The 22,416-nt window shown below is 42.2% G+C and overlaps 1 protein-coding gene across 4 annotated transcripts in view; it reads left to right on the top strand.

The window, feature by feature from the left end:
• The window catches only part of pkn1b (protein kinase N1b), a 40,726-nt gene extending 20,625 nt beyond the window's left edge, over window positions 1–20,101 (top strand). For all 4 annotated transcript variants that reach the window (XM_040045772.1, XM_040045773.1, XM_040045771.1 and 1 more), the window contains 21 exons: window positions 3,040–3,340; window positions 4,377–4,522; window positions 4,629–4,749; window positions 6,530–6,675; window positions 7,453–7,666; window positions 7,769–7,963; window positions 8,116–8,225; window positions 9,264–9,407; window positions 9,588–9,663; window positions 11,437–11,566; window positions 12,618–12,708; window positions 14,742–14,833; window positions 15,226–15,298; window positions 16,489–16,580; window positions 16,721–16,897; window positions 17,332–17,394; window positions 17,495–17,571; window positions 17,681–17,823; window positions 19,221–19,328; window positions 19,504–19,584; window positions 19,666–20,101. In XM_040045772.1, coding sequence (XP_039901706.1) covers window positions 3,040–3,340; window positions 4,377–4,522; window positions 4,629–4,749; window positions 6,530–6,675; window positions 7,453–7,666; window positions 7,769–7,963; window positions 8,116–8,225; window positions 9,264–9,407; window positions 9,588–9,663; window positions 11,437–11,566; window positions 12,618–12,708; window positions 14,742–14,833; window positions 15,226–15,298; window positions 16,489–16,580; window positions 16,721–16,897; window positions 17,332–17,394; window positions 17,495–17,571; window positions 17,681–17,823; window positions 19,221–19,328; window positions 19,504–19,584; window positions 19,666–19,869 — 2,784 coding nt within the window. In that variant the 3' untranslated portion in view covers window positions 19,870–20,101. The remainder of the gene's footprint in view (window positions 1–3,039; window positions 3,341–4,376; window positions 4,523–4,628; window positions 4,750–6,529; window positions 6,676–7,452; window positions 7,667–7,768; window positions 7,964–8,115; window positions 8,226–9,263; window positions 9,408–9,587; window positions 9,664–11,436; window positions 11,567–12,617; window positions 12,709–14,741; window positions 14,834–15,225; window positions 15,299–16,488; window positions 16,581–16,720; window positions 16,898–17,331; window positions 17,395–17,494; window positions 17,572–17,680; window positions 17,824–19,220; window positions 19,329–19,503; window positions 19,585–19,665) is intronic.
• Window positions 20,102–22,416: the final 2,315 nt, after the last annotated feature.

Below are 22,416 nucleotides of genomic sequence, written 5' to 3'. Positions count from 1 at the left end.
GGCCTTGTGGTCATTGCACGTGAAGCTGGTTTTAGTGCGCAATATCATTAGTTCATTTTTGCTTTATCTGGTCTTTTCTTTCTATAAGAAAACAGGCAAAATACAGCAACTGTGAACTGCCTGCTTTCTTTTTCTTCTTGTGGCCATTTCACATGTTGGCTATCTACTGGCGTTTGACGGTCAGCTTTACTGGGAGACAAGTTACACGATGCGTTGATGAAGGTGTAGCCTGTAACAACTGATACAGCTGTTGTCAACAACTTTTAAATTAATCCATGCACATAATTTAAAAGAGCAGGTTAATTATGCTTTCCCTTATTTTCTGTCAAGCGTATATGTTTTTTAAATGAACGATGCCCATGTTAAGCTCCCATGTTAAAATGTCCAACTTCAGTAATGAAATAAGCATTTTTATAGGTTTACTTTAGTGGAAGAAATAGAAATGCCTGCTAGAAATTCTTTTAAATCTGTATAGCCAGTTAGCTGCAAATTATTATTATTATTGGTAACTCATACATTACAGCCACCTTGTTAAATTAAGGCTGTCTGTTAACATTACAGATGGCCTGATAATATTTGTTGCCTAGCTCTTAGCTAGCTTTTCATTTTAGCCATAGCCACTAGCCACTAGGTTAATCGTAACTTAGCGGCTAATGTGGTACCGGGTATTTGCTAAGAGTTAAAAAGCTAATGAGAACATTTGTGGCAGCCAGGTAAACGTTTATGATAACTGTTTAATATTTCTGGGTTGTTTAAAAGTTGTTTTAAACAACTTAAGCTTTAGCTTTATTGACCTCCTCATAGAGTGTTGTTCTGTGCTGTGAACATCTACTACAGCTATGTGTTCAGCTGCTAGCTAGGGTTAGGGCTGTGTGCCTGTCTGTCTGCAGGGTTTTTTAGTAAAACTCAGTGTCACCCATAGCTGTTGTTGCCTTTTGGAACAGCTTTAATAAAATTATGTTAAAAATATTAGAGATTTCTCACGTGACATCATGCACACGAGTTGCTTACCATACTGGACATGATATTTTGAGGTAAAAATATGTATTTCTTAACTGATTGGCGAATGTGTCCTTGAGGCTGCTAGTTATCACTAGATGAAATTGGTCACAAAGAGGGTCCTCCACCAAAAGCATCCTTATGATTGCCTTGGTCAGTATCAGATTGGCATGGTTGCCAGCAGTTTGGATAGAAGTTGTCAACATGACTGCAAATACTTGCTGAGAGAAACTGAGAGAAACACAGTTACTTGAGAAACTGTGACACAAACCAGAAATGGAGAATATTTGTCTTCTAAGTAACAATTGTGCAGCCAGTACTGGAAGGTGCATCTTTTACTGTGCCAGCAAACATTTTCCGTTTCCGTTTTGTGTCACACTTTTCACAGTTTCACTACTGCTTGGAGAATAGCTAGTAAGTGCTTGTAGAAAACTTAGTATGTTCAAACTGTGGGTGACCACAGCAGTCTGCTACCGATCAAAGCAATCACAGCTGGTTGGAGATACACAGTTTTCCCTAGTTACCAGTGGTTGTCAGGAGGTCACTGACTGCTCTCTATATCTGTTTTCCTGAGGCTTTAGCAAAGGATTTCCCATCAAGGTCCTGCAAACACTCAGCAACTGGTCGTCGGAATATTCATTTTTCCCTTACGACTGGTTGCCAAATGGTTACTGACTGGTCTCTAGGTCCTAATCACGTGACCCTACATTGCCGTCATGGTTGTCAAACATCCAGAATGGCAGAAGAGTTAATGTCAGATGGCTAGCAATCACATATCTGCAAAACGTCAGTCTAAATTCCTGCGTGGTTAATTGTACAGTCCATTCAAGAAGTTTTTAGTTTGATTTTGTGAGTAAAACTGTGTTACTTTGTACTATTCCTAGCTAATTTTAGCAGGTATCTGATTGTGTATTGTTCAAACATAATCTATGGATGCAATTTGGTAACCAAGCTTGTTAGCATTAGCTGCTAATGTAACATGTAACACAGGAGGGTCCAACTCCAGTCCTCAAGTGCCGGTGTCCTGCAGGTTTTAGATGTGTCCTTGATCCAACACAGCTGATTTAAATGGCCAAACTACCTCTTCAACATGTCTTGAAGTTCTGCAGAGGCCTGTTAATGAACTAATCATTTGAGTCAGGTGTGTTGACCCAGGGTGACATCTAAAACCTGCAGGACACCGGCCCTTGAGGCCTGGAGTTGGACACCCCTGATGTAACGTCTTCCTCCTTTCTTTTACATCTTATTGTATTCTCTTCTGATCAACACAGTCCGTCCACCTTTTGTTCAGACTTTCTGTTTGAGACACACAGAAAGTTGGCTTGCAGAAAAAAGTGCTAAAACAGCTTGTTTCTGACATAGGATTAACTGCTGGGCTGCACCAAGGTCCAGTATAAGAAAAATAAGGATGATTATTAACTGTTAATCATGTAAAACTGTTTTATTAGCGACCAAGAAAAAAAAATGATGCTGGAAATAAGCTCAAATTAAACTCTTGTGCACCTGGTGATATTCTGTTTTTTCCTCTACTAAATATTGCATCTCATGTATGCTTACTATTATGTTTGCTTACTAGTGACCCGTCCAGAAGGAGACCCTGATTGATTTTAGTTTGCATTGTTGCTGTTTTAATCTTCTGTAATCTGGTTAGTGTTGATCAGCAGGAGAGCTGATGTGAGCACTCAGCTCTTTACACACTTAAGTGCTGCCTCTGCTTTGATGCTGCTTCACCACGTCAGCTTGGCAGGTCTCAAATGTTCACGATTCTCTCACAGACGTACAGTTTTTCTCTCCTTTTATCCTGCAGTGCTTCATTTTGTCAAATATGTGCAAGGTGACTGTTTCCAGCTTTTACTGTCATAACCTCAGCTTTGCTCCGTCACCCTGCAAATCAGTTTCTTAGGTCAAACTGAATAATCCTTCTCATAAACAGCAACCTAAATATAGAACCTTTTTTTCATGTTCTTGTGGGAAATCACCTTTCCCTTCTCTTTAGGCTCTTTAACAATAACAACCATCTCCTTTTTTTTCCTTTTTCAGAGTGACACAGACAGGCTGTCAGTGCTCCAGCAGCTCGGTCTGGACCAAAACTCAGACTTTTCAGACTCCAGTGTGCAGCAGCGGCTGGATGAGCACCGCGAGAAGATCCGCAGAGAGATCCGCAAGGAGCTGAAGATCAAGGAGGGTGCAGAGAATCTGCGCAGGGCCACTACCGACAAGAGGAATGCCCAGCAGGTGGACTCACAGCTCCGCAGCTCCAAGCGGAAGCTTGAGTCACTCCAGGCTCAGCTCCAAGAGCTGGATGCTCACATTGTGGTCAAAGGCCATGAAGAAAACAAAGGTACAGTGCTTTACTGTATCTGATTTGGAGCATACATCACATGTTGCCTGTGCTGCTGGAGGCCTTTTTGTGTTTCCTCCTTTTAGATAACACTGAGATGTTAATAAGGCACGCTGGAGCTTTGAGTTAAATGCTTTAACATACCAACATGCTCATAGTATCAGTGCTAATGTTTAGCAGGTAAATTGTTTGGCACCAGGGGTTCCATTCCTGTTTTACCAAATCAGCACCTTTCCATACTCATATTTCCACATGGTGCTTAACAATTATAAAACAGTTGTGAAACTAAACTAAGAAATGAACAACACCTTAATCGATCTCCAGAACTGTAGTTATGATGTGATGATAACATAAGCCTGAGTAATGCACCGTTTCAGCTATAAGGTGCATTACTCAGCTTTAGGTTTTTTTTCCTAAAAAAAAGTCAGGAATTAAAAAAAAATCTGTTAGCTTTAGCTGATTCCTGCTACTAGATTTATGCTTCATAAAACACCGATTGGAAGGAGCCAGGAAAGGTGGTTCGGGCATCTGACAAGGATGCCTACTGGGCGCCTCCTGGGTGAGGTGTATGTCCCACCTGGAGGAGGCCCCAGGGGAGACCCAGGACACGCTGGAGGGATTATATCTCTCTGCTGGCCTGGGAACACCTTGGTGTTATCCCCGGACAAGCTAGAGGAGTAGACCAGGAGAGGAAGGTCTGGACTTGTCTGCTTAGGCTGCTGTCCCCACGACCCGGCCCCGGATAAGCGGAAGAAGATGGATGGATGGAAAATACCGATCTGAAAGTGTCTTTATATATAAACTTTACTCACTTGTAACTGAAACCTGATGCCTCCTTAGGCAGGAAATATGTAAAAACATATAAATGTCTTGTGTGTTGGCCTTTTATGGAGTAAAACAAGTAAAAAACAAACAACCAAAAGAAAACCTACACACAGTTTTTAGCTTCATGTCCGACCATTTGACAGAAGTGATGTTTGAAAGACTGCATCAGAAGCAACCTGACCTCCTGACCCGACTCTCTTTCTGTTACCAGATTCAAATAAGTCTCCAGGACCCGTCAACCAGACGTCCACCAATCAGCACCGCATAGCTGCTTTGGAGCGGCAGCTGAACATTGAGCTGAAAGTCAAACAGGGAGCAGAGAACATGATTCCAATATATTCCAGTGGCGGTACCAAGGTAACTGAACTAGCACAACCACCAGCAAAAGTCTTACTCACTATGTTTACTGTAACCTGCACCTTCCAGTGTTCAACCTGTGACATGATCTCTTGTCACTTTTCAGGACAAGAAGCTTCTCCAGACAGCTCAGCAGATGCTGCAGGACAGCAAGACAAAGATCGACATCATCCGCATGCAGATCCGAAAGGCCATGCAGGCAACGGAGCAGTCTGAGGACAACCAAAGTACCTATCGTGCTTTTGTCTCATCTTTCAGTTTCTCCTTTACTCCACCTGTCAGTCTTTCAGCTTATAAACACTGCATATTTTATGATACGGGCGGATCAATTCTTGGTTCAGAACTTCACAGCGTATAGTCTTCCAGTCAAAAACACACACTCATACGCGCACACACACAAGCGCAGTGTCCATTACAGCCCCCTCACTCTCTCAGGTTAGAGTCTTATTGATGTTCCTGCATCCCCTTGATGTTGCCCAACAACTAAAAGCCATGGCTCATTTAACAGAGGTTAGAGAGCAGGCCGGGCAGATGCGGGGAGCCAGGAAGGGAGTGAGCCTGAAAGGACTGAGTCAGAGATGACAACAGAGCGAAGCGCTGGGAAGGAAGGAGTGAGAGATGAAAGAGAATAAGCAGGCAGGATAAAACAAAGCTCAGATCAGCAGCGACGCTAGATAGGACACCAAGCTCGCTGACTTAAAGACACACACTTCGATTGGGAAGATGTTTTTTGTTTTGGTCTGTGCCACTTTTCTTCCAGCGTGTTGCTTCTTCAGCTTTTTTTAAAACTGCCAAGTTTGCCATTTTTATGTTAACGCGGATCACATGACTGTTGGTGCATAAATGCAGTCACTCTTGAGGGTATTACCCAACTTTCCAGTTCCTCTCAGCTCCGTAGAAGTCTTTGCATTTAAGCTTTAATGTTTATTTTACACGCTCACTCACAAGGACCTGCGCACAATGTACCCAGCGTGTCAGCTAGCTGACACGGTGGAGCGTTTACTGGCGCCAGAAATGAGTCAGATGTTTCTCCACAAGTCGGCAGCGACCTCAACCAGAGATAAAAGAGGCTTTAAATGAGGCAGACAAAAACACAATGTCAAATGAGTACTACGATACTACAGAACTTTTCTCTTGGAAAAACTTTCTGTACCGCTGTGACACATGAGACAAAATTATCAAATGTTACGTGTCTGTGGGGGGTATCTGCAATCTCATGAGCCTTTCACCTCAGATATTTCCACAGTAGTTTTGTGGGATTAAGGTCAGGACTTTAAGCAAACTTTAGTAGAGCAACTTGTGTGTTTAGAGATTGTTGTCTTACTGGCTGAGAAATCCATTTTGCTCTCATTCATCCACACAGCATTGTTTAAACAGCCTTCATCTAAATGATCTGCAGATCAAATGATCTACAGATCATTTAGCCTTCATTCAAGCAAGCTAGCATGGTTCCTTAATGAGAGTAGTGCTTTGTGCTTGCAGACCTGCAATGCACGCTGTTCGTGTTCAGTGATGATGATGGTGGCCTCATAAACGTGACAGATGTCTTTTATCCTCTTGGAAGCTACCCAGGCCTTAACACTCCTGGCTAATTAGCTAATCATTGCTAACTGACCGGTTTGCAGATTGTGGAGAGTTACAGTGCTCTTACACACATTCTTACATCTGACTGGTGAGGATCAAATTCGTGAGATATGCTTCTGTAACCGTCTCCAGCTTGATGAGGATCAACAGCCTGTTCTTTAAAACCCCACCACAGAGGTTTAAGCCTGGGGTGACCAAGTGTAAAACATCTTTTGTTTGTTTTATGTCTTTAATTAGATTTCTCCTGCAAATTTTGGTTTGTGTGGAACTCTCACAGTGTTTAAGGTTATATTTATGAGCAAATGGAAACAAAGGGTCCAGTGTATCGTTGGAAAAAAGCCTCGTAACACTTTCTGTTTCTATGTCGTATTTAGTCATTTTTGCCCTTTGTTCATGTTGTGTGCTGTTCACACCTTGTCCCAGGTAAGCCGGACCTGTGTGGGGCGGAGCTGCGTGTGGAGGAGCTGTGGCATCACTACCGTGTGGAGCACGCCATGGCTGAGGGAGCCAAGAACATGATGCGACTGCTGGGTGCGGGAAAGGTCCAAGATAAGAAGGCCATTGCTGAGGTCAGAGAGGAGATGGTTGAACTTTATCTGGGTCAGAGATCTACAGTCCTGGCAGTATCATCTGTTTTAAACCCTAAAAAGTTTCATTTGCGTCTCTCCTTTGGGTAGATGGAATAGAAAATGCTGAGTTCTGTGCTGTATGTTGTTACCGTTAAACAGATCCAGGCTAGCTGCTTCTCACAATTACCAGTCTCAGATGTTAGTCCAACAATGCTAACCAATTACTAGCTGTACCTTTGTCGTGATATCAGTCACGTATCTCTCTGAAAGAAAGTGAAAGAGTCATAACATTTGTTCCTAAATACTGAGCCAATCCTTAAAGTCTCAGTGTTTCTCTGGAAAAGGCAGAAGCAAAAACCTGTACTTTTATTGGTGCAGACACATCCACATAATCCAGAGTAGTCATTTCAAAGAGATTTGGTTACATTTTCTAATTCTGACTTTTTTTTCCTTTAAGCATTGCTAAATAATGTCAGTTTAGCCTCCTCATTTTGCAAGAAAAATAGGAAGTGGATGCAGCAGTTTATTGAAGCATCCAGTGAAACCATTTCTTATGAGGCTTCAGTGAACAGTTGACGGTTCAGCCGAAAGCCCGTTTGACCCACAGACCTGTTAATCTCTCAGGTCCCGGTTCAGCTCTTTGCTGGATTTTTCCTGTTTTTTAAGGACAAGACTTTCACCATTTACAAGAAAGACGTTAGCACAGGACAGTATGTTTAAAAAAATCTGAAATCTGTCTCCAGTCTCACAGCTTTGTATTCTTTCTGCGCTCCGCAGGCTCAGTGTGGTTTGAGCGGCTCGTCCCAGCGTCTGGACCTGCTCCGATGCTCTCTGGAACAAAGACTGCTGGAGCTGCCTGAGGATCATCCCAAAGCCTGCCTCATCAAAGAGGAGCTAGTGCTGGCCTCCTCCTCAGCTTTCAGCTCCCGTCACAGCACCCCATATGTCCATAACCAGTACAGCACCCTGATCAAACCATCACCCCTTACAGGTAGACAGAATAAATAGGAGAATAAAACAGCTTTCAGCATATTCAGTCAGAGTTTATTATTCAAAAACGTAAGGTTAATTCCTCTTTGCCTTTTCTTTTCAGGCAGTCTTCAGGTTCGTCTTCTGGGCTGTGTGGGACTGCTGGAGGTCGTCCCAGGGAGAAATAGAGGGACCCCTGTCGTTCTGCCTTCTTACTCCACACCAGATGGACGCTCCTCATTCAAACTGAGCGGCCTCTACAGCCGGAGCACCAGCAGCATGAGCCTCAAGATCCCCAGTAAGAACGAGGACCTCTCGTGTAAGTGTTCCTGGTCTTTTTTTCCCATTGAATTAAGCTCTAGATGACTGTAGTAACTAAAACAAATTGACACTTGAGGCTTATAATTTAATAAAATGCAGCACCCGGTTGGCAGTCGACATTTTTACTTAGTGTTTGTGTATCTTTAACAGCGGAAGTGAGCGCCGTGCTGAAGCTGGAGAACACAGTGGTGGGTCAGACAGCTTGGAGAACAGTTGGAGAGCAGGCCTGGGACCAGACCTTCACTTTAGAGCTGGAAAGAGTACGACAAAGCACACTCTCAATCTGTTACACTGTCACAGAAATACTGTGGTTCTAGCCTAAGCTGTCAAGCAGTGCTTTTCATGGGCTTTTACATTAGCTACAGTGCATTTGATGGGTTGTTACCCAGAAAAATACCTTCATTTTAAAGTAGAGCAGAGATTTTGTTTTGTTTCTTTTCACTTGGATTTGTTTCCAATTCCTTACTTGGTTTAAATTCACACATTTCCCCTTCAGTATCATCTTCTAGCGCAGCGGTCCCCAACCCCCGGGCCTCGGACCGGTACCGGTCCGTGAGTCGTTTGGTACCGGGCCGCAAGAGTTGAGGCTCAGGTGTGAAATGTATGGTTTTCAGGGTTTTTATCGGTTTTCAGCGTTATTTTGTTATTGTTTTTATCGTTTACTCGGTTTTCCTGGGTCTTTTCACGTGTGTTATGAATAAATCTTCTTTTTTTCGGTACCGGTACTAGTTTTATTTTGTTGTATTTATCCGCGACACCTTAAAGGCCGGTCCGTGAAAATATTGTCGGGCATAAACTGGTCCGTGGCGCAAAAAAGGTTGGGGACCACTGTTCTAGCGCACTACTGGACGATTTCCAGCACAGCTGCTATATATAAATCTCTCCCTGGAAGTCTTGCCCTCTTCGTCCTTGTGCCTCTGTGACGCCCACTGGATCTCCTCCAGTGTGTCAAAATTATGATCATTCAACCAGATTTACATTCTGGTGGGGAGGAGGGAGTTGTCCAAGTCACAGAAAGGCAAATCTGGCGAGCAGAGGGGCGTTAGGAAGATAGTGAAGAAGATTGTGTTGTTCTGCATTGACAGCCTGAATCTGGGGAGCAAATTCGCAGTGCACAACCACGATGAAGAAACTGCCTGTTAAATGTTTACACTGTCACTGAGCTGCAAATGTCGTTCCTATAGCGATAACCAAGCATGAGCTTAGATCCTGTTTCTCACGGTTTCCCTGAAGCAGAACTGCGGACTTGTTTTTTTTTAATGTATCGAAGCAATCGAATGTTCGTGTTTTGTGATTAGTCCAGGGAGATGGAGATCGCTGTGTACTGGAGAGATTATCGCTCCCTGTGTGCTCTGAAGTACCTGAAGCTGGAGGATTTCCTGGACAACCAAAGACACCAAGTCCAGCTGGAACTGGAGCCACAGGGGCTGCTGCTGGCTGAGGTACTGGGCAGACACATGCGTGAACATTACAGCTCCCTTTTAGTCTCATCAGAACCTCCTCATCATTCATATTTGCCTGCAAACACTAAAACACAAAAGTACCTAAAAAACACAGTCGCTGTGTTTTTTTTTACCTCAGGCGCAGACTAGAGTTGTAACGTGTAACTGTGCATGTTTCAGGTGACCTTCTTCAATCCAGTCATAGAGAGAGGCCGAAGACTCCAGAGGCAGAAGAAAGTCTTTTCTAAGCAGCACGGTATGCTCCAGTGTTCACACACAACCTTTTTATATCCACGTTTGGACTTTAAAATCTTTTTCCCAGCTCGCTGCTTTTCTTGTTTCACATTTTTTTTGACAAGCGGATCAATTTTTAGAGCTGTGTAAAACAACGTGTACGTGCTCTGCAGCGCCATCTACTTGTGGAAAAAGAGACTTGAATCCACCAGTGAACAAAAGAATGAGAAGCGTGTGTGTGTTAAGTCACCACCGCTGGCTTTATCGGTCTGTGACTGCGATCTGTCATTCAGACATGGATCTTCTTTGCATGATTGCTCCTCACGGCTTCATTCAGACGTACTCAGAACACACTGATGGAAAGTACACCAAGTGATGCATAATGCACGAGGTCAGAGTTTTCTTAACTGCAGCTGTTTTTTGGTAGCTGCCTTAATAATTAGAGAGGTTATAGGGATACATCCATAACTGTCTTGGCAAAATAAAAAAGCTTAGAGATCATCTTTGTGAAGTAAAGATCTTGGTGTCATTTGCTGTTAGACATTGTCAGCAGGTCGGGGATAATTAATTTTTGGTAATTAATAATGTTTTTCTGCGTTGCATGCAAATGTGTGCAGCCCTTTCACTCTGGAGAAGATAATGAGAGGTTTCTGTCATCTGATGCTGCAGAATTGTAATAAATGCACAACAAAAAGCTTCCTGAAGCAGCTCCTATTAATGTTAACTGGGATTATTGCCAGCACTGGTGAGCAGTGGTGAAGATTTTATGCTTCAAAATTTGACATGAGCATGAGAGGAGGTTTTGGAGAGGTCTGTATGTACCTCCAACAAAAACTTTAAACTGTCTGTTTTGCTCTCTTTGAATTTTTTTTTTTAGTTCAAAAGCCTTTTTGAACACAAAGAGGAAAACTTTGAGCATGTTGTCAGATTAGTCGGAGGCTTAAAGTGAGTGTGTCACATGGCAGGTTTTTCCCCTGTTTAAAAAGTTATTGTTAGCTAAGCTGACAACTCAGCATGTCGGAGAGACAAGTGCACAACTGTAATTTCCCCTCAGTGACTCTGAGTGACTTTCTCACTTGTGCCATGTTGAAAGTGATCATTACTGCATGTTGTTAGGTCTGAGCGGGTTGCACATTCACACATTCAGATGTCGTTGGGTTAAAAGGAAAAGGAATGCATGTCTTAAAAAATTATTTGGTATAGCTCAGTGGATAAAGTGGATCGGCCACTATTTGCAAGGTGAGCAACTCTAGCACCTTTGTGTCCCTGTGGTCGCAGCAAAGTCTTTCCTGAGCCTGGTTCAGCTGGAGGTTTCTTCCTGTTAAAAGGGAGTTTTCCTTCATTTGGGCTTTCTTGGGGTTTTCTCTTTATCATTGTTGGGTCTTTACTTTACACTACAAAGCACCTTCAGGTGGTTGTTGTTGTGATTTGGTGCTGTATAAATAAACTGAATTGCTGAATGATACATACATCAGTTATTCTAAATTAAGATATTATTTTACTCGCTTCAAGCCTGCTGCATGTGAAGTTTTGTTTATAAAACCACAGGAGTTGAAATAATATCATCTGTTTAATTTACGAGACGCACATTCTAAAGATAAGATAAGATAAACCTCTTTTAGTCCCACACGTGGGATCTTTTTTTTTATCACAGCAGAAAGTACAAGTTAAAAGCAGTAAAAAATTAAGAAAAAAAACTCACATGAAAAAGTCACATGCAATAGAGTCACGTCATTTGACAGCTGAGCTGAAGCTGAAGAGTTTCTTTTTCATATTTGGCAATGTGTACGTTTAGGTAAAGCTTTCCTGCGGGCCCGTCAGATGAACGTGGACATCGCTACCTGGGTCCGCCTGCTGAGGAACGTCATCCCGAGCGGAAGCAGCGCGCCCAGTTTCACAAGCAGCCCGCTCACAACCAGTGCAGGGTATGTAACTAATGTGTCTGCAGGTGAACTGAAATGCATATGGTATGCCTTAATGCATTTCAGTTATTAATTTGGGATATGTTTATTTTAAGTCGTGGTCATTGATCAGTGTAGAGCTGATTAAAGGAATCAATATCTGACCACTTTGGATCAGTTGCTAATGGGTGGTGGATCTTATGTAGCTTTAAAGAACTTTTTAATGTCTGCCATTATTTATATTTTTATATTGTCATTATTATTATTGTTATTATTGCATCATTTAGACAGCGTGAGTTACACCTGAGCGGGTATTCTTGAAGTTGAGTTTATTGTTGGCGGTGTATTCATTTTCATTTTTTACCAGTAAGTAAATACCGTATTTTTCGGATTATAATGCGCGCTGTCGATGAACGGGTCTGTTGAATTTGTTGAATTCTCTCGCAGCTGCTCTGTTCCCATGTTGTTGCAGTATTGTGGATGGATTATCTCAGTTGTTCTCCTGACTGAAGTTTGGTCCGTTTACAGCATCCTGCCATGCGATTGCATTTGTCCCTAACCATCGGGAAACCTCACATGAGCTTTTATTGAGTGGAAAAAAGTTAGCATTCATCTGTTTTCATGGCTGCCTGGATGTTAAACTTAATTGTTACACCTGGTAAAGCAGATGATTTTATTAAAGATGAAAGAATTTAGACAGTTTTTAACTCTGTGATGCCGCAGTGTTCATTTGACTTTGGGACCTGAAACGGATGGAGTTTTGGACCCAGATTACTCCGCGAGGGTCCTGACTACGGTAGCCGTAATGCTCCGACAATCCATCAAGCGGTGCAGCTTCATAGCTTACCAAAGTCCTGCTAAAACATTTTTTGACAGATTTTTGAGCGCCGTGTACCACATAAAATCGGTCCGACGTCAGTAAGCGCAACCAGAATTCATACATAAGGCACACTGTCGATTTTTGTGAAAGTTAAAGAATTTTAAGTGCGGTTATAGTGCAGAAAATACGGTAATGCTTTTATTTGTGCCTCCACAAAGTTTGATTTCTTTTTTCTTTATTTTGTGCACTCTGCAGGGAAATCTCAGTGGAGAAGCTAAACCTGGAAACTGACCATCTGGTAAAACCTGAAGTCAAGACAGATGTAGTGGACTCACCTGCTCCCGTGGTGAGTGAGATGCAGAGATTCCCTTGGGGGAAAAGATGGGCATCTTTATACTATCACGTTACCATTTTCCTGTTTTCCTACCTGCAACCTCTGTCTTGAAAACAGTGCTCCCTGTCATACAGGCTGCCTTCCTGTGGGCTGCAGTGAAATCTAAGACCGGCCTAGCCGGGGCCTGAGCGGAGACAGAAACAGAAAGAATGAATAATTAGCCAAATGGAGAACTGAAATCTCAGGGAGACAGCTTTAATGAGACATAATTGGATGGAGGGGAGCTTTAATTTGATCAAGTCCAAATCTGTGTGATTTTCCCAGTGTGAAGAACACAGTCTGCAGAGGGTGATAGTGTGGGAGTGAAGAATAGAGAGGTGGAAAATAGAGGAGCTGTGACAGCGAAGCAAAGAACCAACTGAGCCTGAAAATTAAACTTATTTCATTTTCACTTACTTATGAAAGGGAAACAGTTATTATTAAAAACAATGCAGTTTAGTAAGAATACAAGGAAAAGAATTTTCAGGAACTGCTTTAAAGATTATGACGATTATCAAAAATACACAGTTTATTCTGGTTTAAATCCAGAGACATTAAATCATTTAATTTATTTAAAATTGCATCACATAAGTGAATAGGCTAATGTCAAACATAAGGCCCGGGGGACAGAATTGGACCGGCAGAGATTCTAATCCGGTCCACTGGAAAGATTTGGAAAAAGTAAAGGAGTGCATAGATTTTGAACTTTTAACTATATATTTATAGTTTGCAGCTTTTTCTACTGATTAAGATCTCCTCCACGACCATTTGTGAAATACCAAAGTAAATAAGGAGTAGATTAAAAATTAAATGGCAAAAACTTTCCTCTTTTTCCAGTATCTGCTGTATCTACTGTAGAAATGTTCTACTGTAGAAAAAAGGGACATTATTAAAAATACAAGACTGTCTGGGCAACGAGCTACCAGACCTTTTTCTGTTATTTTAGCATGTGAAAGAAATTTAATTTGATTTATACAGTGCTAAATTACAACATCAGTCATCCTGAGGCGCTTTATCTTGTAGGCTAGACCCTACAATAATACATAGAGAGAAAAACCCAACAATCATATGGCCCCCTATGAGCAAGCACTTTGGTGACAGTGGGAAGGAAAAGAAGAAACCTCCGGCAGAACCAGGATCACCGAGGGGAGGGGCCGTCTGCTGGGAACGGTTGGGAGAAGGAAAACAGGATAAAGACATGCTGTGGAAGAGAGACAGAGATGAATAAGAAGTATGATTCAGTGCAGAGAGGTCTATTAACACATAGTGAGTGAGAAAGGTGACTGAAGAAGAAATACTCAATGCATCATGGGAACACCCTTCCTGTTCTTCCTGTTAAAAGGGATTTTTCCTTCCCACTGTTGCCAAGTGCTTGCTCATAGGGTGTCGTCTGAGTTTTCTCTGTCTTATTGTAGGGTCTTTACTTTACATTATAAAGCACCATGATCCCTTTAAATAATATTACATTATTACAGGAACTAAACAAGGAGACAAAATATCATCTTTTCAAATATAAGCATTAATTTGGTGATTTCATTCCTTGCATTCTAAATGTAATATTCCAAATTATACACTTTATGCAACATGGCTTGTCAGTACACTGTATACCAGCAGAGCTAGTGTGACTTTAAATATAAGAGGCCAGGGAGGAAGACAGACAGATTTAGACAAGCAGAGAGAGAGCCAGAGGGGCCCGTGGCAGATGGCGTGTTCAGCGGGGTTGAAGTATTATGAGATTAATTACTCTGATGTTTTTTAGACAACTAATTAGCAGTGAGAGGGGAGCGAGGAGGACAGGGGAGAGGGGAGGAGCGAGGCTGTCGGCCAACAGGGGGATCTGACCATCCGGCTCGATGAGCATCACTGACTGATTGTCTGCTTCTACAGATGTTCTCCATCATTTTGGCCTCTTTTTGCTGTATTCCCTTATTGGTATTATCTCCCCCCTGTGTCTCTTGTCATTCAGTATGCTGGTGTTTCACATTTCCCCTCCCCTGTTATCACAGGAACAGACGCCGGTCATTGAGCCTCCGTCCAAACCAGAAGTCCCTGTTCAGGAGACGCCAGTCAGATCACAATCCCACAACTCTTTAAGCAGGTGCAGAAATAGACAAAGATCCTTATCTCTCTCTGTCTCACACACACACACACACACACACACACACACACACACACACACACACACACTTGAACCCACACCTGAGCATGTCTTTTGCAATATTGCCAGCACAGCATGACACCAGGAAGACACCCCCTCACACAATATGGCCATATTTCGTAACCTCTTTTTTTTAACACCTGATTTTAACGCGGAGTCATCATTAATATGGATTACTGCATATGTCACCCCAGAATAAGACATGCTTTACTGTGTTAGACGCTAAAACGCAGAACAAAAAAGCGAGTTTCTGGTGTATGTAACAGATTTTGTTGAACGTTATGAAAGACATTTATTGCATTTGCTGTATAATAGTAATTTCCCTCTCTCAGGCCCAGCAAAGGACCTCTTTCCCTGCAGGACTTCAAGCTGATCGCTGTTCTCGGCAGGGGCCACTTCGGGAAGGTACTGTGTTTCATTTTCAAAATGATAAAATACACATCTGTTGTGTAAATAAGTATTTTAATATTAGCAGCCTGTCAGTAAACACAAGCTCCATGCAGCTCCATGCAGCTCCATGGAGCATTATAGCCTGTTTTAGCTCTGTGGGCCTCATTCAAGTGGGCATGTGAAATAACTGTTTGATTGATGAAACGTGCACACTGAACAGTTTTATTCTTTCCATCATACATTTGGTATTAGATCTCGGTATTACACCCCCTATGAGCTTTGAGTTCTAGGCTTTTTCACAGAATCCAACCGACTTGTGAGTGGCAGATCATACCTACTAATCTTAACCAGTATATCAGCTGATCTTAGCTATATATAACTATATATCTGTATCTATAATAACTAAGATCTGTTGATGTAAATAGCTGAGAACGTTTTCATTTATTACAGCAGATAAATGAACATTTAAAAATGATAGAAGAGATGGGGGAAGCACCCTTTAACCGTTTTACGAGTGTTGACTTTGCATTATTTGTCCACCAGGGGGCACTTTGTAACTTCCTTATTGGCAACAGGTGTTTGGAGCCACAAACAAAATTACCTGCTAATCTGAGCGGAATCGGGGAGAATATAAACTAGTAAATAAATAACTACCCATAAGAATTCTCAGTGAAATCTGTTTATGTTTCATGTGTCTGTAAGACAAAACATTTTGGCATTTCCTCAGCCAGCCTGGACATAGTTCAAGGCCGTTCTAAATTTAGTTGCAGAGTACAAAGATATTCTTGTCAGAAAATACTGATAAAGCTCAAATTTGTCCATTCATACTGTTGAACGAAGCCCAAGGAACACATAAAGAGCTGCAATCAACCAAATAAACCACCACCACCAAAGCGCTATACAAATACAGGCTATTTTAACATACTTCCCTAAATACTCACACTTACTGCAAAAATACCTAAAATGCAGGGTTGCTCCAAGTTCATATTTATTGAAAAGAAAAATGCTTTAGGTTTCAGGCTGAGGCAGGTTGGGTAGGAGGGAGAGTACTGAGTTCTTTATTAGATATGCTTTTTGATCACAAAGACAAAATTACAGAATTACACCTGCCTTCTGTTACTTTTTTCCAGTTCATTTCCATTAGCAGAGAGTTACTCAACAAAAACTCTGAAGTGATTAACAAAAGCTTTTGTTGGACTCTTCAGGTGCTGCTATCGGAGTACAAAAAAACAGGCAGCCAGTACGCCATCAAAGCCCTGAAGAAAGGAGACATCGTCGCGCGTGATGAAGTGGAGAGGTAGCTGTGCTTTACCACCTTAACCACATCTCTGCTGCACGACAAGAGCTCATTCACCTCATAATTACACAATGATTGTCTCATGTGCATCCCCCTTCCTTCCCCGTCCCTCCCCCTTTCCTCTGTCTGTCCGTCTCCAGTCTGATGTGTGAGAAGCGGATCTTTGAGATCGTCAACGGCTCCCACCATCCCTTCCTGGTCAACCTGTTTGCATGCTTCCAGACGCCAGAACATGTGTGTTTTGTCATGGAGTACACGGCAGGAGGAGACCTCATGATGCACATACATGCAGACGTCTTTTCTGAGCAACGTGCTGTGTGAGTTCTGCTTTGTCATGCATGTATACCTACACATATCTACAGGAGCTGCTCGGCCATGGAAACCATGCCATGAAGCTCCCGGCACACAGTTTTGCCGCTGATGTTAATGTGTACGGAAGTTTGAAGCAGTTTTTGAGTCAACAGAGCGTCTGTCACTTTCACGCACTGCAACTTTGTGTAGTAGGCTCCTTTGTGGCTGAGCTTCTGTGGGTCGTAAATGCTTCCACTCTACAATAACACGGTTAATTGTGGGATATGTAGGCGGGACGAAATCTGACAAACCGAAGCTTGAATTCAACGAGCTCTTTAGTGTGACTCATTCTTTCATGAATGGCTCGGTGCGCAGACTTTATACACCTGGAGGAATGGGACTGAAGTCTTGCTTCACACTTTTCTTCTGCGTCTCTTGCTTTCTGTCGTCTGTACAACAGGTTCTACTCTGCCTGTGTGGTCTTGGGTCTTCAGTTTCTTCATGACCACAAGATTGTGTATCGGTGAGTGTTTGTATCGCCTCCGTCTTTGCATTCCACACGTAACGCGTTTCCTTTCTCTTTGAAGTAGTCGACATAAATCTGATTCCTTTTCTTCCATCAGGGATCTTAAACTGGACAACCTGCTGCTGGACACTGAGGGTTATGTTAAAATAGCTGACTTTGGGCTTTGTAAAGAAGGTGAGTGTTCATCATATGCTGATCACACTGATCCTCTGTTCCCTTCTGTTTGGTTAAATCTGACTCAACCCTCACACGTTGGTCACCCTTTGTTTCTTTCTTTTCTGAGGCATGGGTTATGGAGACAGGACCAGCACATTCTGTGGGACTCCTGAGTTTTTGGCCCCAGAGGTGCTCACAGACACATCGTACACCAGGGCAGTCGACTGGTGGGGCCTCGGGGTGCTCGTGTATGAGATGCTGGTGGGAGAGGTGAGAACTAGTCAGTCACCACATTCACACAGAGGCCATTTTCTCCTGACGTTGCTCTCACCCATGTGATTGTTGTTAGGGTAGAAAGGGTAAATGATCCTTGTAGCGCTGACCCAAGCTCAGACGCAGAGGATCAGATGATCCCCGATTCCCAGAGTTACATGACTTTCTACCTTCTGAGCTTCCCACTGAGCATGACAGGAGTGGGGAAAAGGTTGTGTAAATGTCATGAATACCCATCTTTCTTCGAGCTTCTTGTCTCCTGCCTGGATGTCAAATAAAATGACAAAAAATGAAACACTAACACTGAAGATGCCATCTTTAGGTTTCATAAAAAGTCATGACAGGGGCATGTTTACTGTTTCTAACACTTTAAAACGTTTGATAGCAGATGAAGCTGTTAGCTTAAGGCTTGAAAGCAGAATATTTTCTCTTTCGTGCTTGATAGGGACTTATACATCATATCTCCAAAAGTTGATTCTGTTCATCGGGACGTAGCACTTTCAGTGGGAAAAACGTTTCGTCACTCATCCACGTGATTTCCTCAGTCTCAGTCTCGGTCTTCAGTCTCTTGAACAGAATCAACTTTTGGAGGTTTACTTACCTGGATGATTGGGCATCAAGACTTTTTATGTCATAGTGCAGCAGAGGTAGTCAGTGGGTGATTAGGCATCCAAACTCTTTAGTGCTGTAACATGGTCTGGTTATTGTCTTACTTAAATAAGGATGGTGGCTAAGCTGCTTCAGGTGTATTGTTATGCATTAGAAAAATGTTCTACGTCCTGGGCCTTCTGACCTCAAGTAATCACATGATAGGGTGGGGTTACAGTGAGTTCACCCCAAACCTTGGCTGATTGTGACCTATACCCATTTTCACACCTTGGCTCGTGGGGTTAGGTAGAGGATCATTAGGGGGTCCATTCTCCCTCTCGGGGGGGACACTCCCACAGGGCTTAAATCTGTGACTCTCCACCATTTGACCCTAGAACTGAAGAAGCTTCTCGGATGAGAGGTGAAACGTCTTTAAGTTGCTTAAAGACGTTTCACCTCTCATCCGCTTTGAAAGAAAAGTCCAGATGCTTTTCTTTCTAAGCTCCTTAAAAGAGCAGCTGAAATATATAAACTCCATGTTTATTTATCTTAATAATGAATCATTAATTTAATTTACACCCGTCATGTAAATTTCATTTGACCAGGTTCCATTAAATGTAACATTTTTATTGTACTCGTGTACCAACATTCTATGAAAAATTTACATATAATCAAATTACTTAAAGTCAGCATTTTGTCATTAGTTACAGTGTAATACCACTGTAACTAATGATGAGTATGCTACAGAATGTAGTTGAATAAAACGTTATATTTTACAGATGTGTAATGTATAATGTTTGTTTCAGTCTCCTTTCCCAGGTGATGATGAAGAGGAGGTTTTTGACAGCATAGTGAACGATGAAGTCCGCTACCCGCGCTTCCTCACCACTGAGGCCATCGGCATCATGAGACGGGTCAGACGATGCTTTCTTAAAGTTATTTTGGGCTTTTGTGTATTTCTAATAATAATAATAATAATAATAATAATGGATTGCATTTATATAGCGCTTTCTGTTTGATTTTTAGGAAGGTTTTGATATGTCTTCACGTTTTTTTGTGCTCATAAGTGACATTTTTGTTTTTTTCTAGCTGTTGAGAAGAAATCCCGAAAGACGTCTCGGTTCTGGAGAAAAGGATGCCGAAGAGGTCAAAAAGCAGCCTTTTTTCAGGGTGAGCATTTTTTCTTTCATATTTTTTTTTTCCTTGGCGAGAACATTGATTGACAGCTACCTAAACCTAAATCCCATTCAGGTAATGGACTGGGAGGCACTCCTGCAGAGAAAAGTCCCGCCCCCGTTCGTTCCCAACATAGTGGGGAAAGAAGACGTCAGCAACTTCGACGAGGAGTTCACCAACGAGCCTCCCGCCCTCACGCCGCCCCGCGAGCGCCGAGCCCTCTCCCGTAGGGAGCAAGATTACTTTAAGGATTTTGACTACGTCTCTGACCTCTGCTAGGCTCCGCGGTCAGAGGTCAAAGGGTTATTAGCTCCCCACTGCCAGCCACAGACTCTGAGAGGAGACTGAGAAGTGAAAGGCTGCTGTAAAAGCACAGAGGAACTTGATGTTGCTGAGAAGCGAGGAGGACTCTCTTCTCCGCGTGCTCACGGTGAGACGAAGCACTGGCCGGGCCGAGCGTCAATGATTGCGCGTTCCAAACACAGGCAGTGACAAACAGACTGTCTTGAGGGTGGGGGGGGGGGGGGGTCACGAGAAGAACTGAAGATAATCCAGGTTATCAGATCCTGCTGTTTGTTTGAAACGCTCACAGAGCCTCAAAATCACAAAGAGTGAAAAAAATGTGATGATTCTGACAGGAAGCGCTCTTTTTTTCCTGCATTTGCTACACTCTGTCGTCCCTTTATCTCTGCTGTCTGTTGCTGCTACAGTGTGTGTTTAGCCATGTGCACTGTCCTCTGCCTCAGTCATGAATGTATCCACGTGATCCGCAATCGTGCACCACCCGTACATTACCACCCGGGGGAGCCAGAGGAAAGAGGGGCTCTCTTCTTTTGATTAAGCCAAAGAAAGGCAGGAGCAAGTGGAGGGTCTTGCTCAGTCGTCTTTGTGTTGCATTCCCACCGACTTTTGGTACAACACAGATTTTTGACTCCAATCGTTTTTCAGAGACAGGAAGCTTTTACAATTTTTGTGATTTTAAAGTTTTGTTTTTCCCTCATCTGTGTTTCTTCCTCTGTCATTTGCTGGTGAAATGTGTTGACTCAGTAAAAATGTGAACCCAAACTTTGGAAAATTTGGTGATTTAATCCCCCCCCCCCCCAACAACACACACGTCTGCTGTATATTCTTACATCAGCAAATTGTTCGCACACGCATGTGAGCGATAAAGGAAACCTATCGGTCCGGATAGAAGAAATGATTTGAACTCCAGGTTCCTCAAAGAAAATGTTTCTTTACGATAGGTTTGTGGTTTTATATTAAACTAAAAATAAACTCAAAAAGAGGTGTGAAGAATTTGTTTTGTTTAATTAAAGAAAAACAAAAAAATAGACAAAAACCTGAAAAAATGTTTTGAGCCTACAGAATTAAGATAAACTTGGAATAATCAGAAAGTGTGTTTGATTTTAATTCTATATCAGCTTAGTGATATTTGTCAACAAGCCTCAGGAAGCTTCAGTACAAACAGTTTGTTAGGCTAAAAGTGTTTGGTGTTTATCGTAATACCTGAAAACCCCCGTACTGTAATAAATAAAAGGACTAAAAGTGGCATTAAAATGAATAAAAACCAAATGGAAATGTTTTAAACAATAAGTAAAATGAAATAAAAATGAAAACTAACAATGTAGCTGAAAGACCAGTCCAAAGAGTTTGCGATGGCGCAGATGTATCCAGAGTTTCTGTGATTGCTTTAATTGAAAGGTGATTTGCAGGAGAGCAGCACACAGATGTGCGTGTAATTTCTTTCTTGTGTCGCACTGACCCCACAGCATTTTGGATTTGGGGAGTGGATCAATTATCCCTGCTCACTAAGGCCTAGATGGAAAAAAAAACAAACAAACAGGTAAAATGTAAAAGGATGACTAAACATGTCTGAGTTACTCAGGGTCCCAGCTGGTATCATTATTGGTGCTTTAAGGGAACTATTATGCAATTAAAGTACACAGACACAGATCATGTTTAAAAATTGCACTTTATTTACTTGCAGCCTGTCACTAAACCACAGTTTGTTCCCATTTATTTAGTTGACTCTCAGATAAAACACTTTGACAGACATAAAATAGGATTTTTGCACCAACAAGGTGATTTACAAAGAGGTCGGCATGGTGTGCAGTCTGTTCTTAAAAAATCTGAGGAAACTAGACAAGTCTTTTAATACTGTAAATCTTGTTACTGTGACATCTACAATGATATGATGAGAATCTTTGTATTTTGATTGGGTACAGCCCCCTGATTCATTTCAGGTTTACTTAATGGGCTGTATATAAAAAGAAGGATGTAGACAGTGTAAAAGTCAGAGAAATGCACGATCTGCAGTAATCTGTTTGGGTTTTTTGAAACTCTACATCATGAGGTGATATTTGATTTTCCTCCACGACTCATCAGGAAAGCTTTAAGAGAGAGGGAGCTGAGGTTTTGTGTTTTCATCATGCAGCCAGCTGAGTCTCCCCTGCTGACCATTAGAAAGACATTAGGTTTCAGGCACATCCATGTCGGCTTCACATTTCAGAAGATATGCCCATTTGTTAAAGCACAGTTTAAGATTTTTGTCTCATGCAAAACTTTGGTATTTGGACTGTCTACACGTCCATAACAACATGAAATCACGCCTGATTTCTTTGGCTTTTCTGAAATTTATAACAGAATTATCTCCTTGTTTAGTTGTTGTGCTCACAACTCTACAGCTTTGGTGCAGACTCCCTTTCCCATAGTAACATTTTTGGCCAGAAGGCAAAAAGCCTTTATACTGCCTATTCAACACCACACTGCAGGCTCAGCAGTGAGAGTGGGGAGACCAAAGATGGAGCTAAAAACTCTGTGCACGCA

This window comes from Simochromis diagramma, unplaced genomic scaffold (assembly GCF_900408965.1).
Source record: "Simochromis diagramma unplaced genomic scaffold, fSimDia1.1 OVJJ01000150.1, whole genome shotgun sequence".
Classification (NCBI taxonomy): domain Eukaryota; kingdom Metazoa; phylum Chordata; class Actinopteri; order Cichliformes; family Cichlidae; genus Simochromis; species Simochromis diagramma.
Note: the sequence above shows the minus strand (reverse complement) of the source record. Positions and strands in the feature narration are given on the sequence as shown.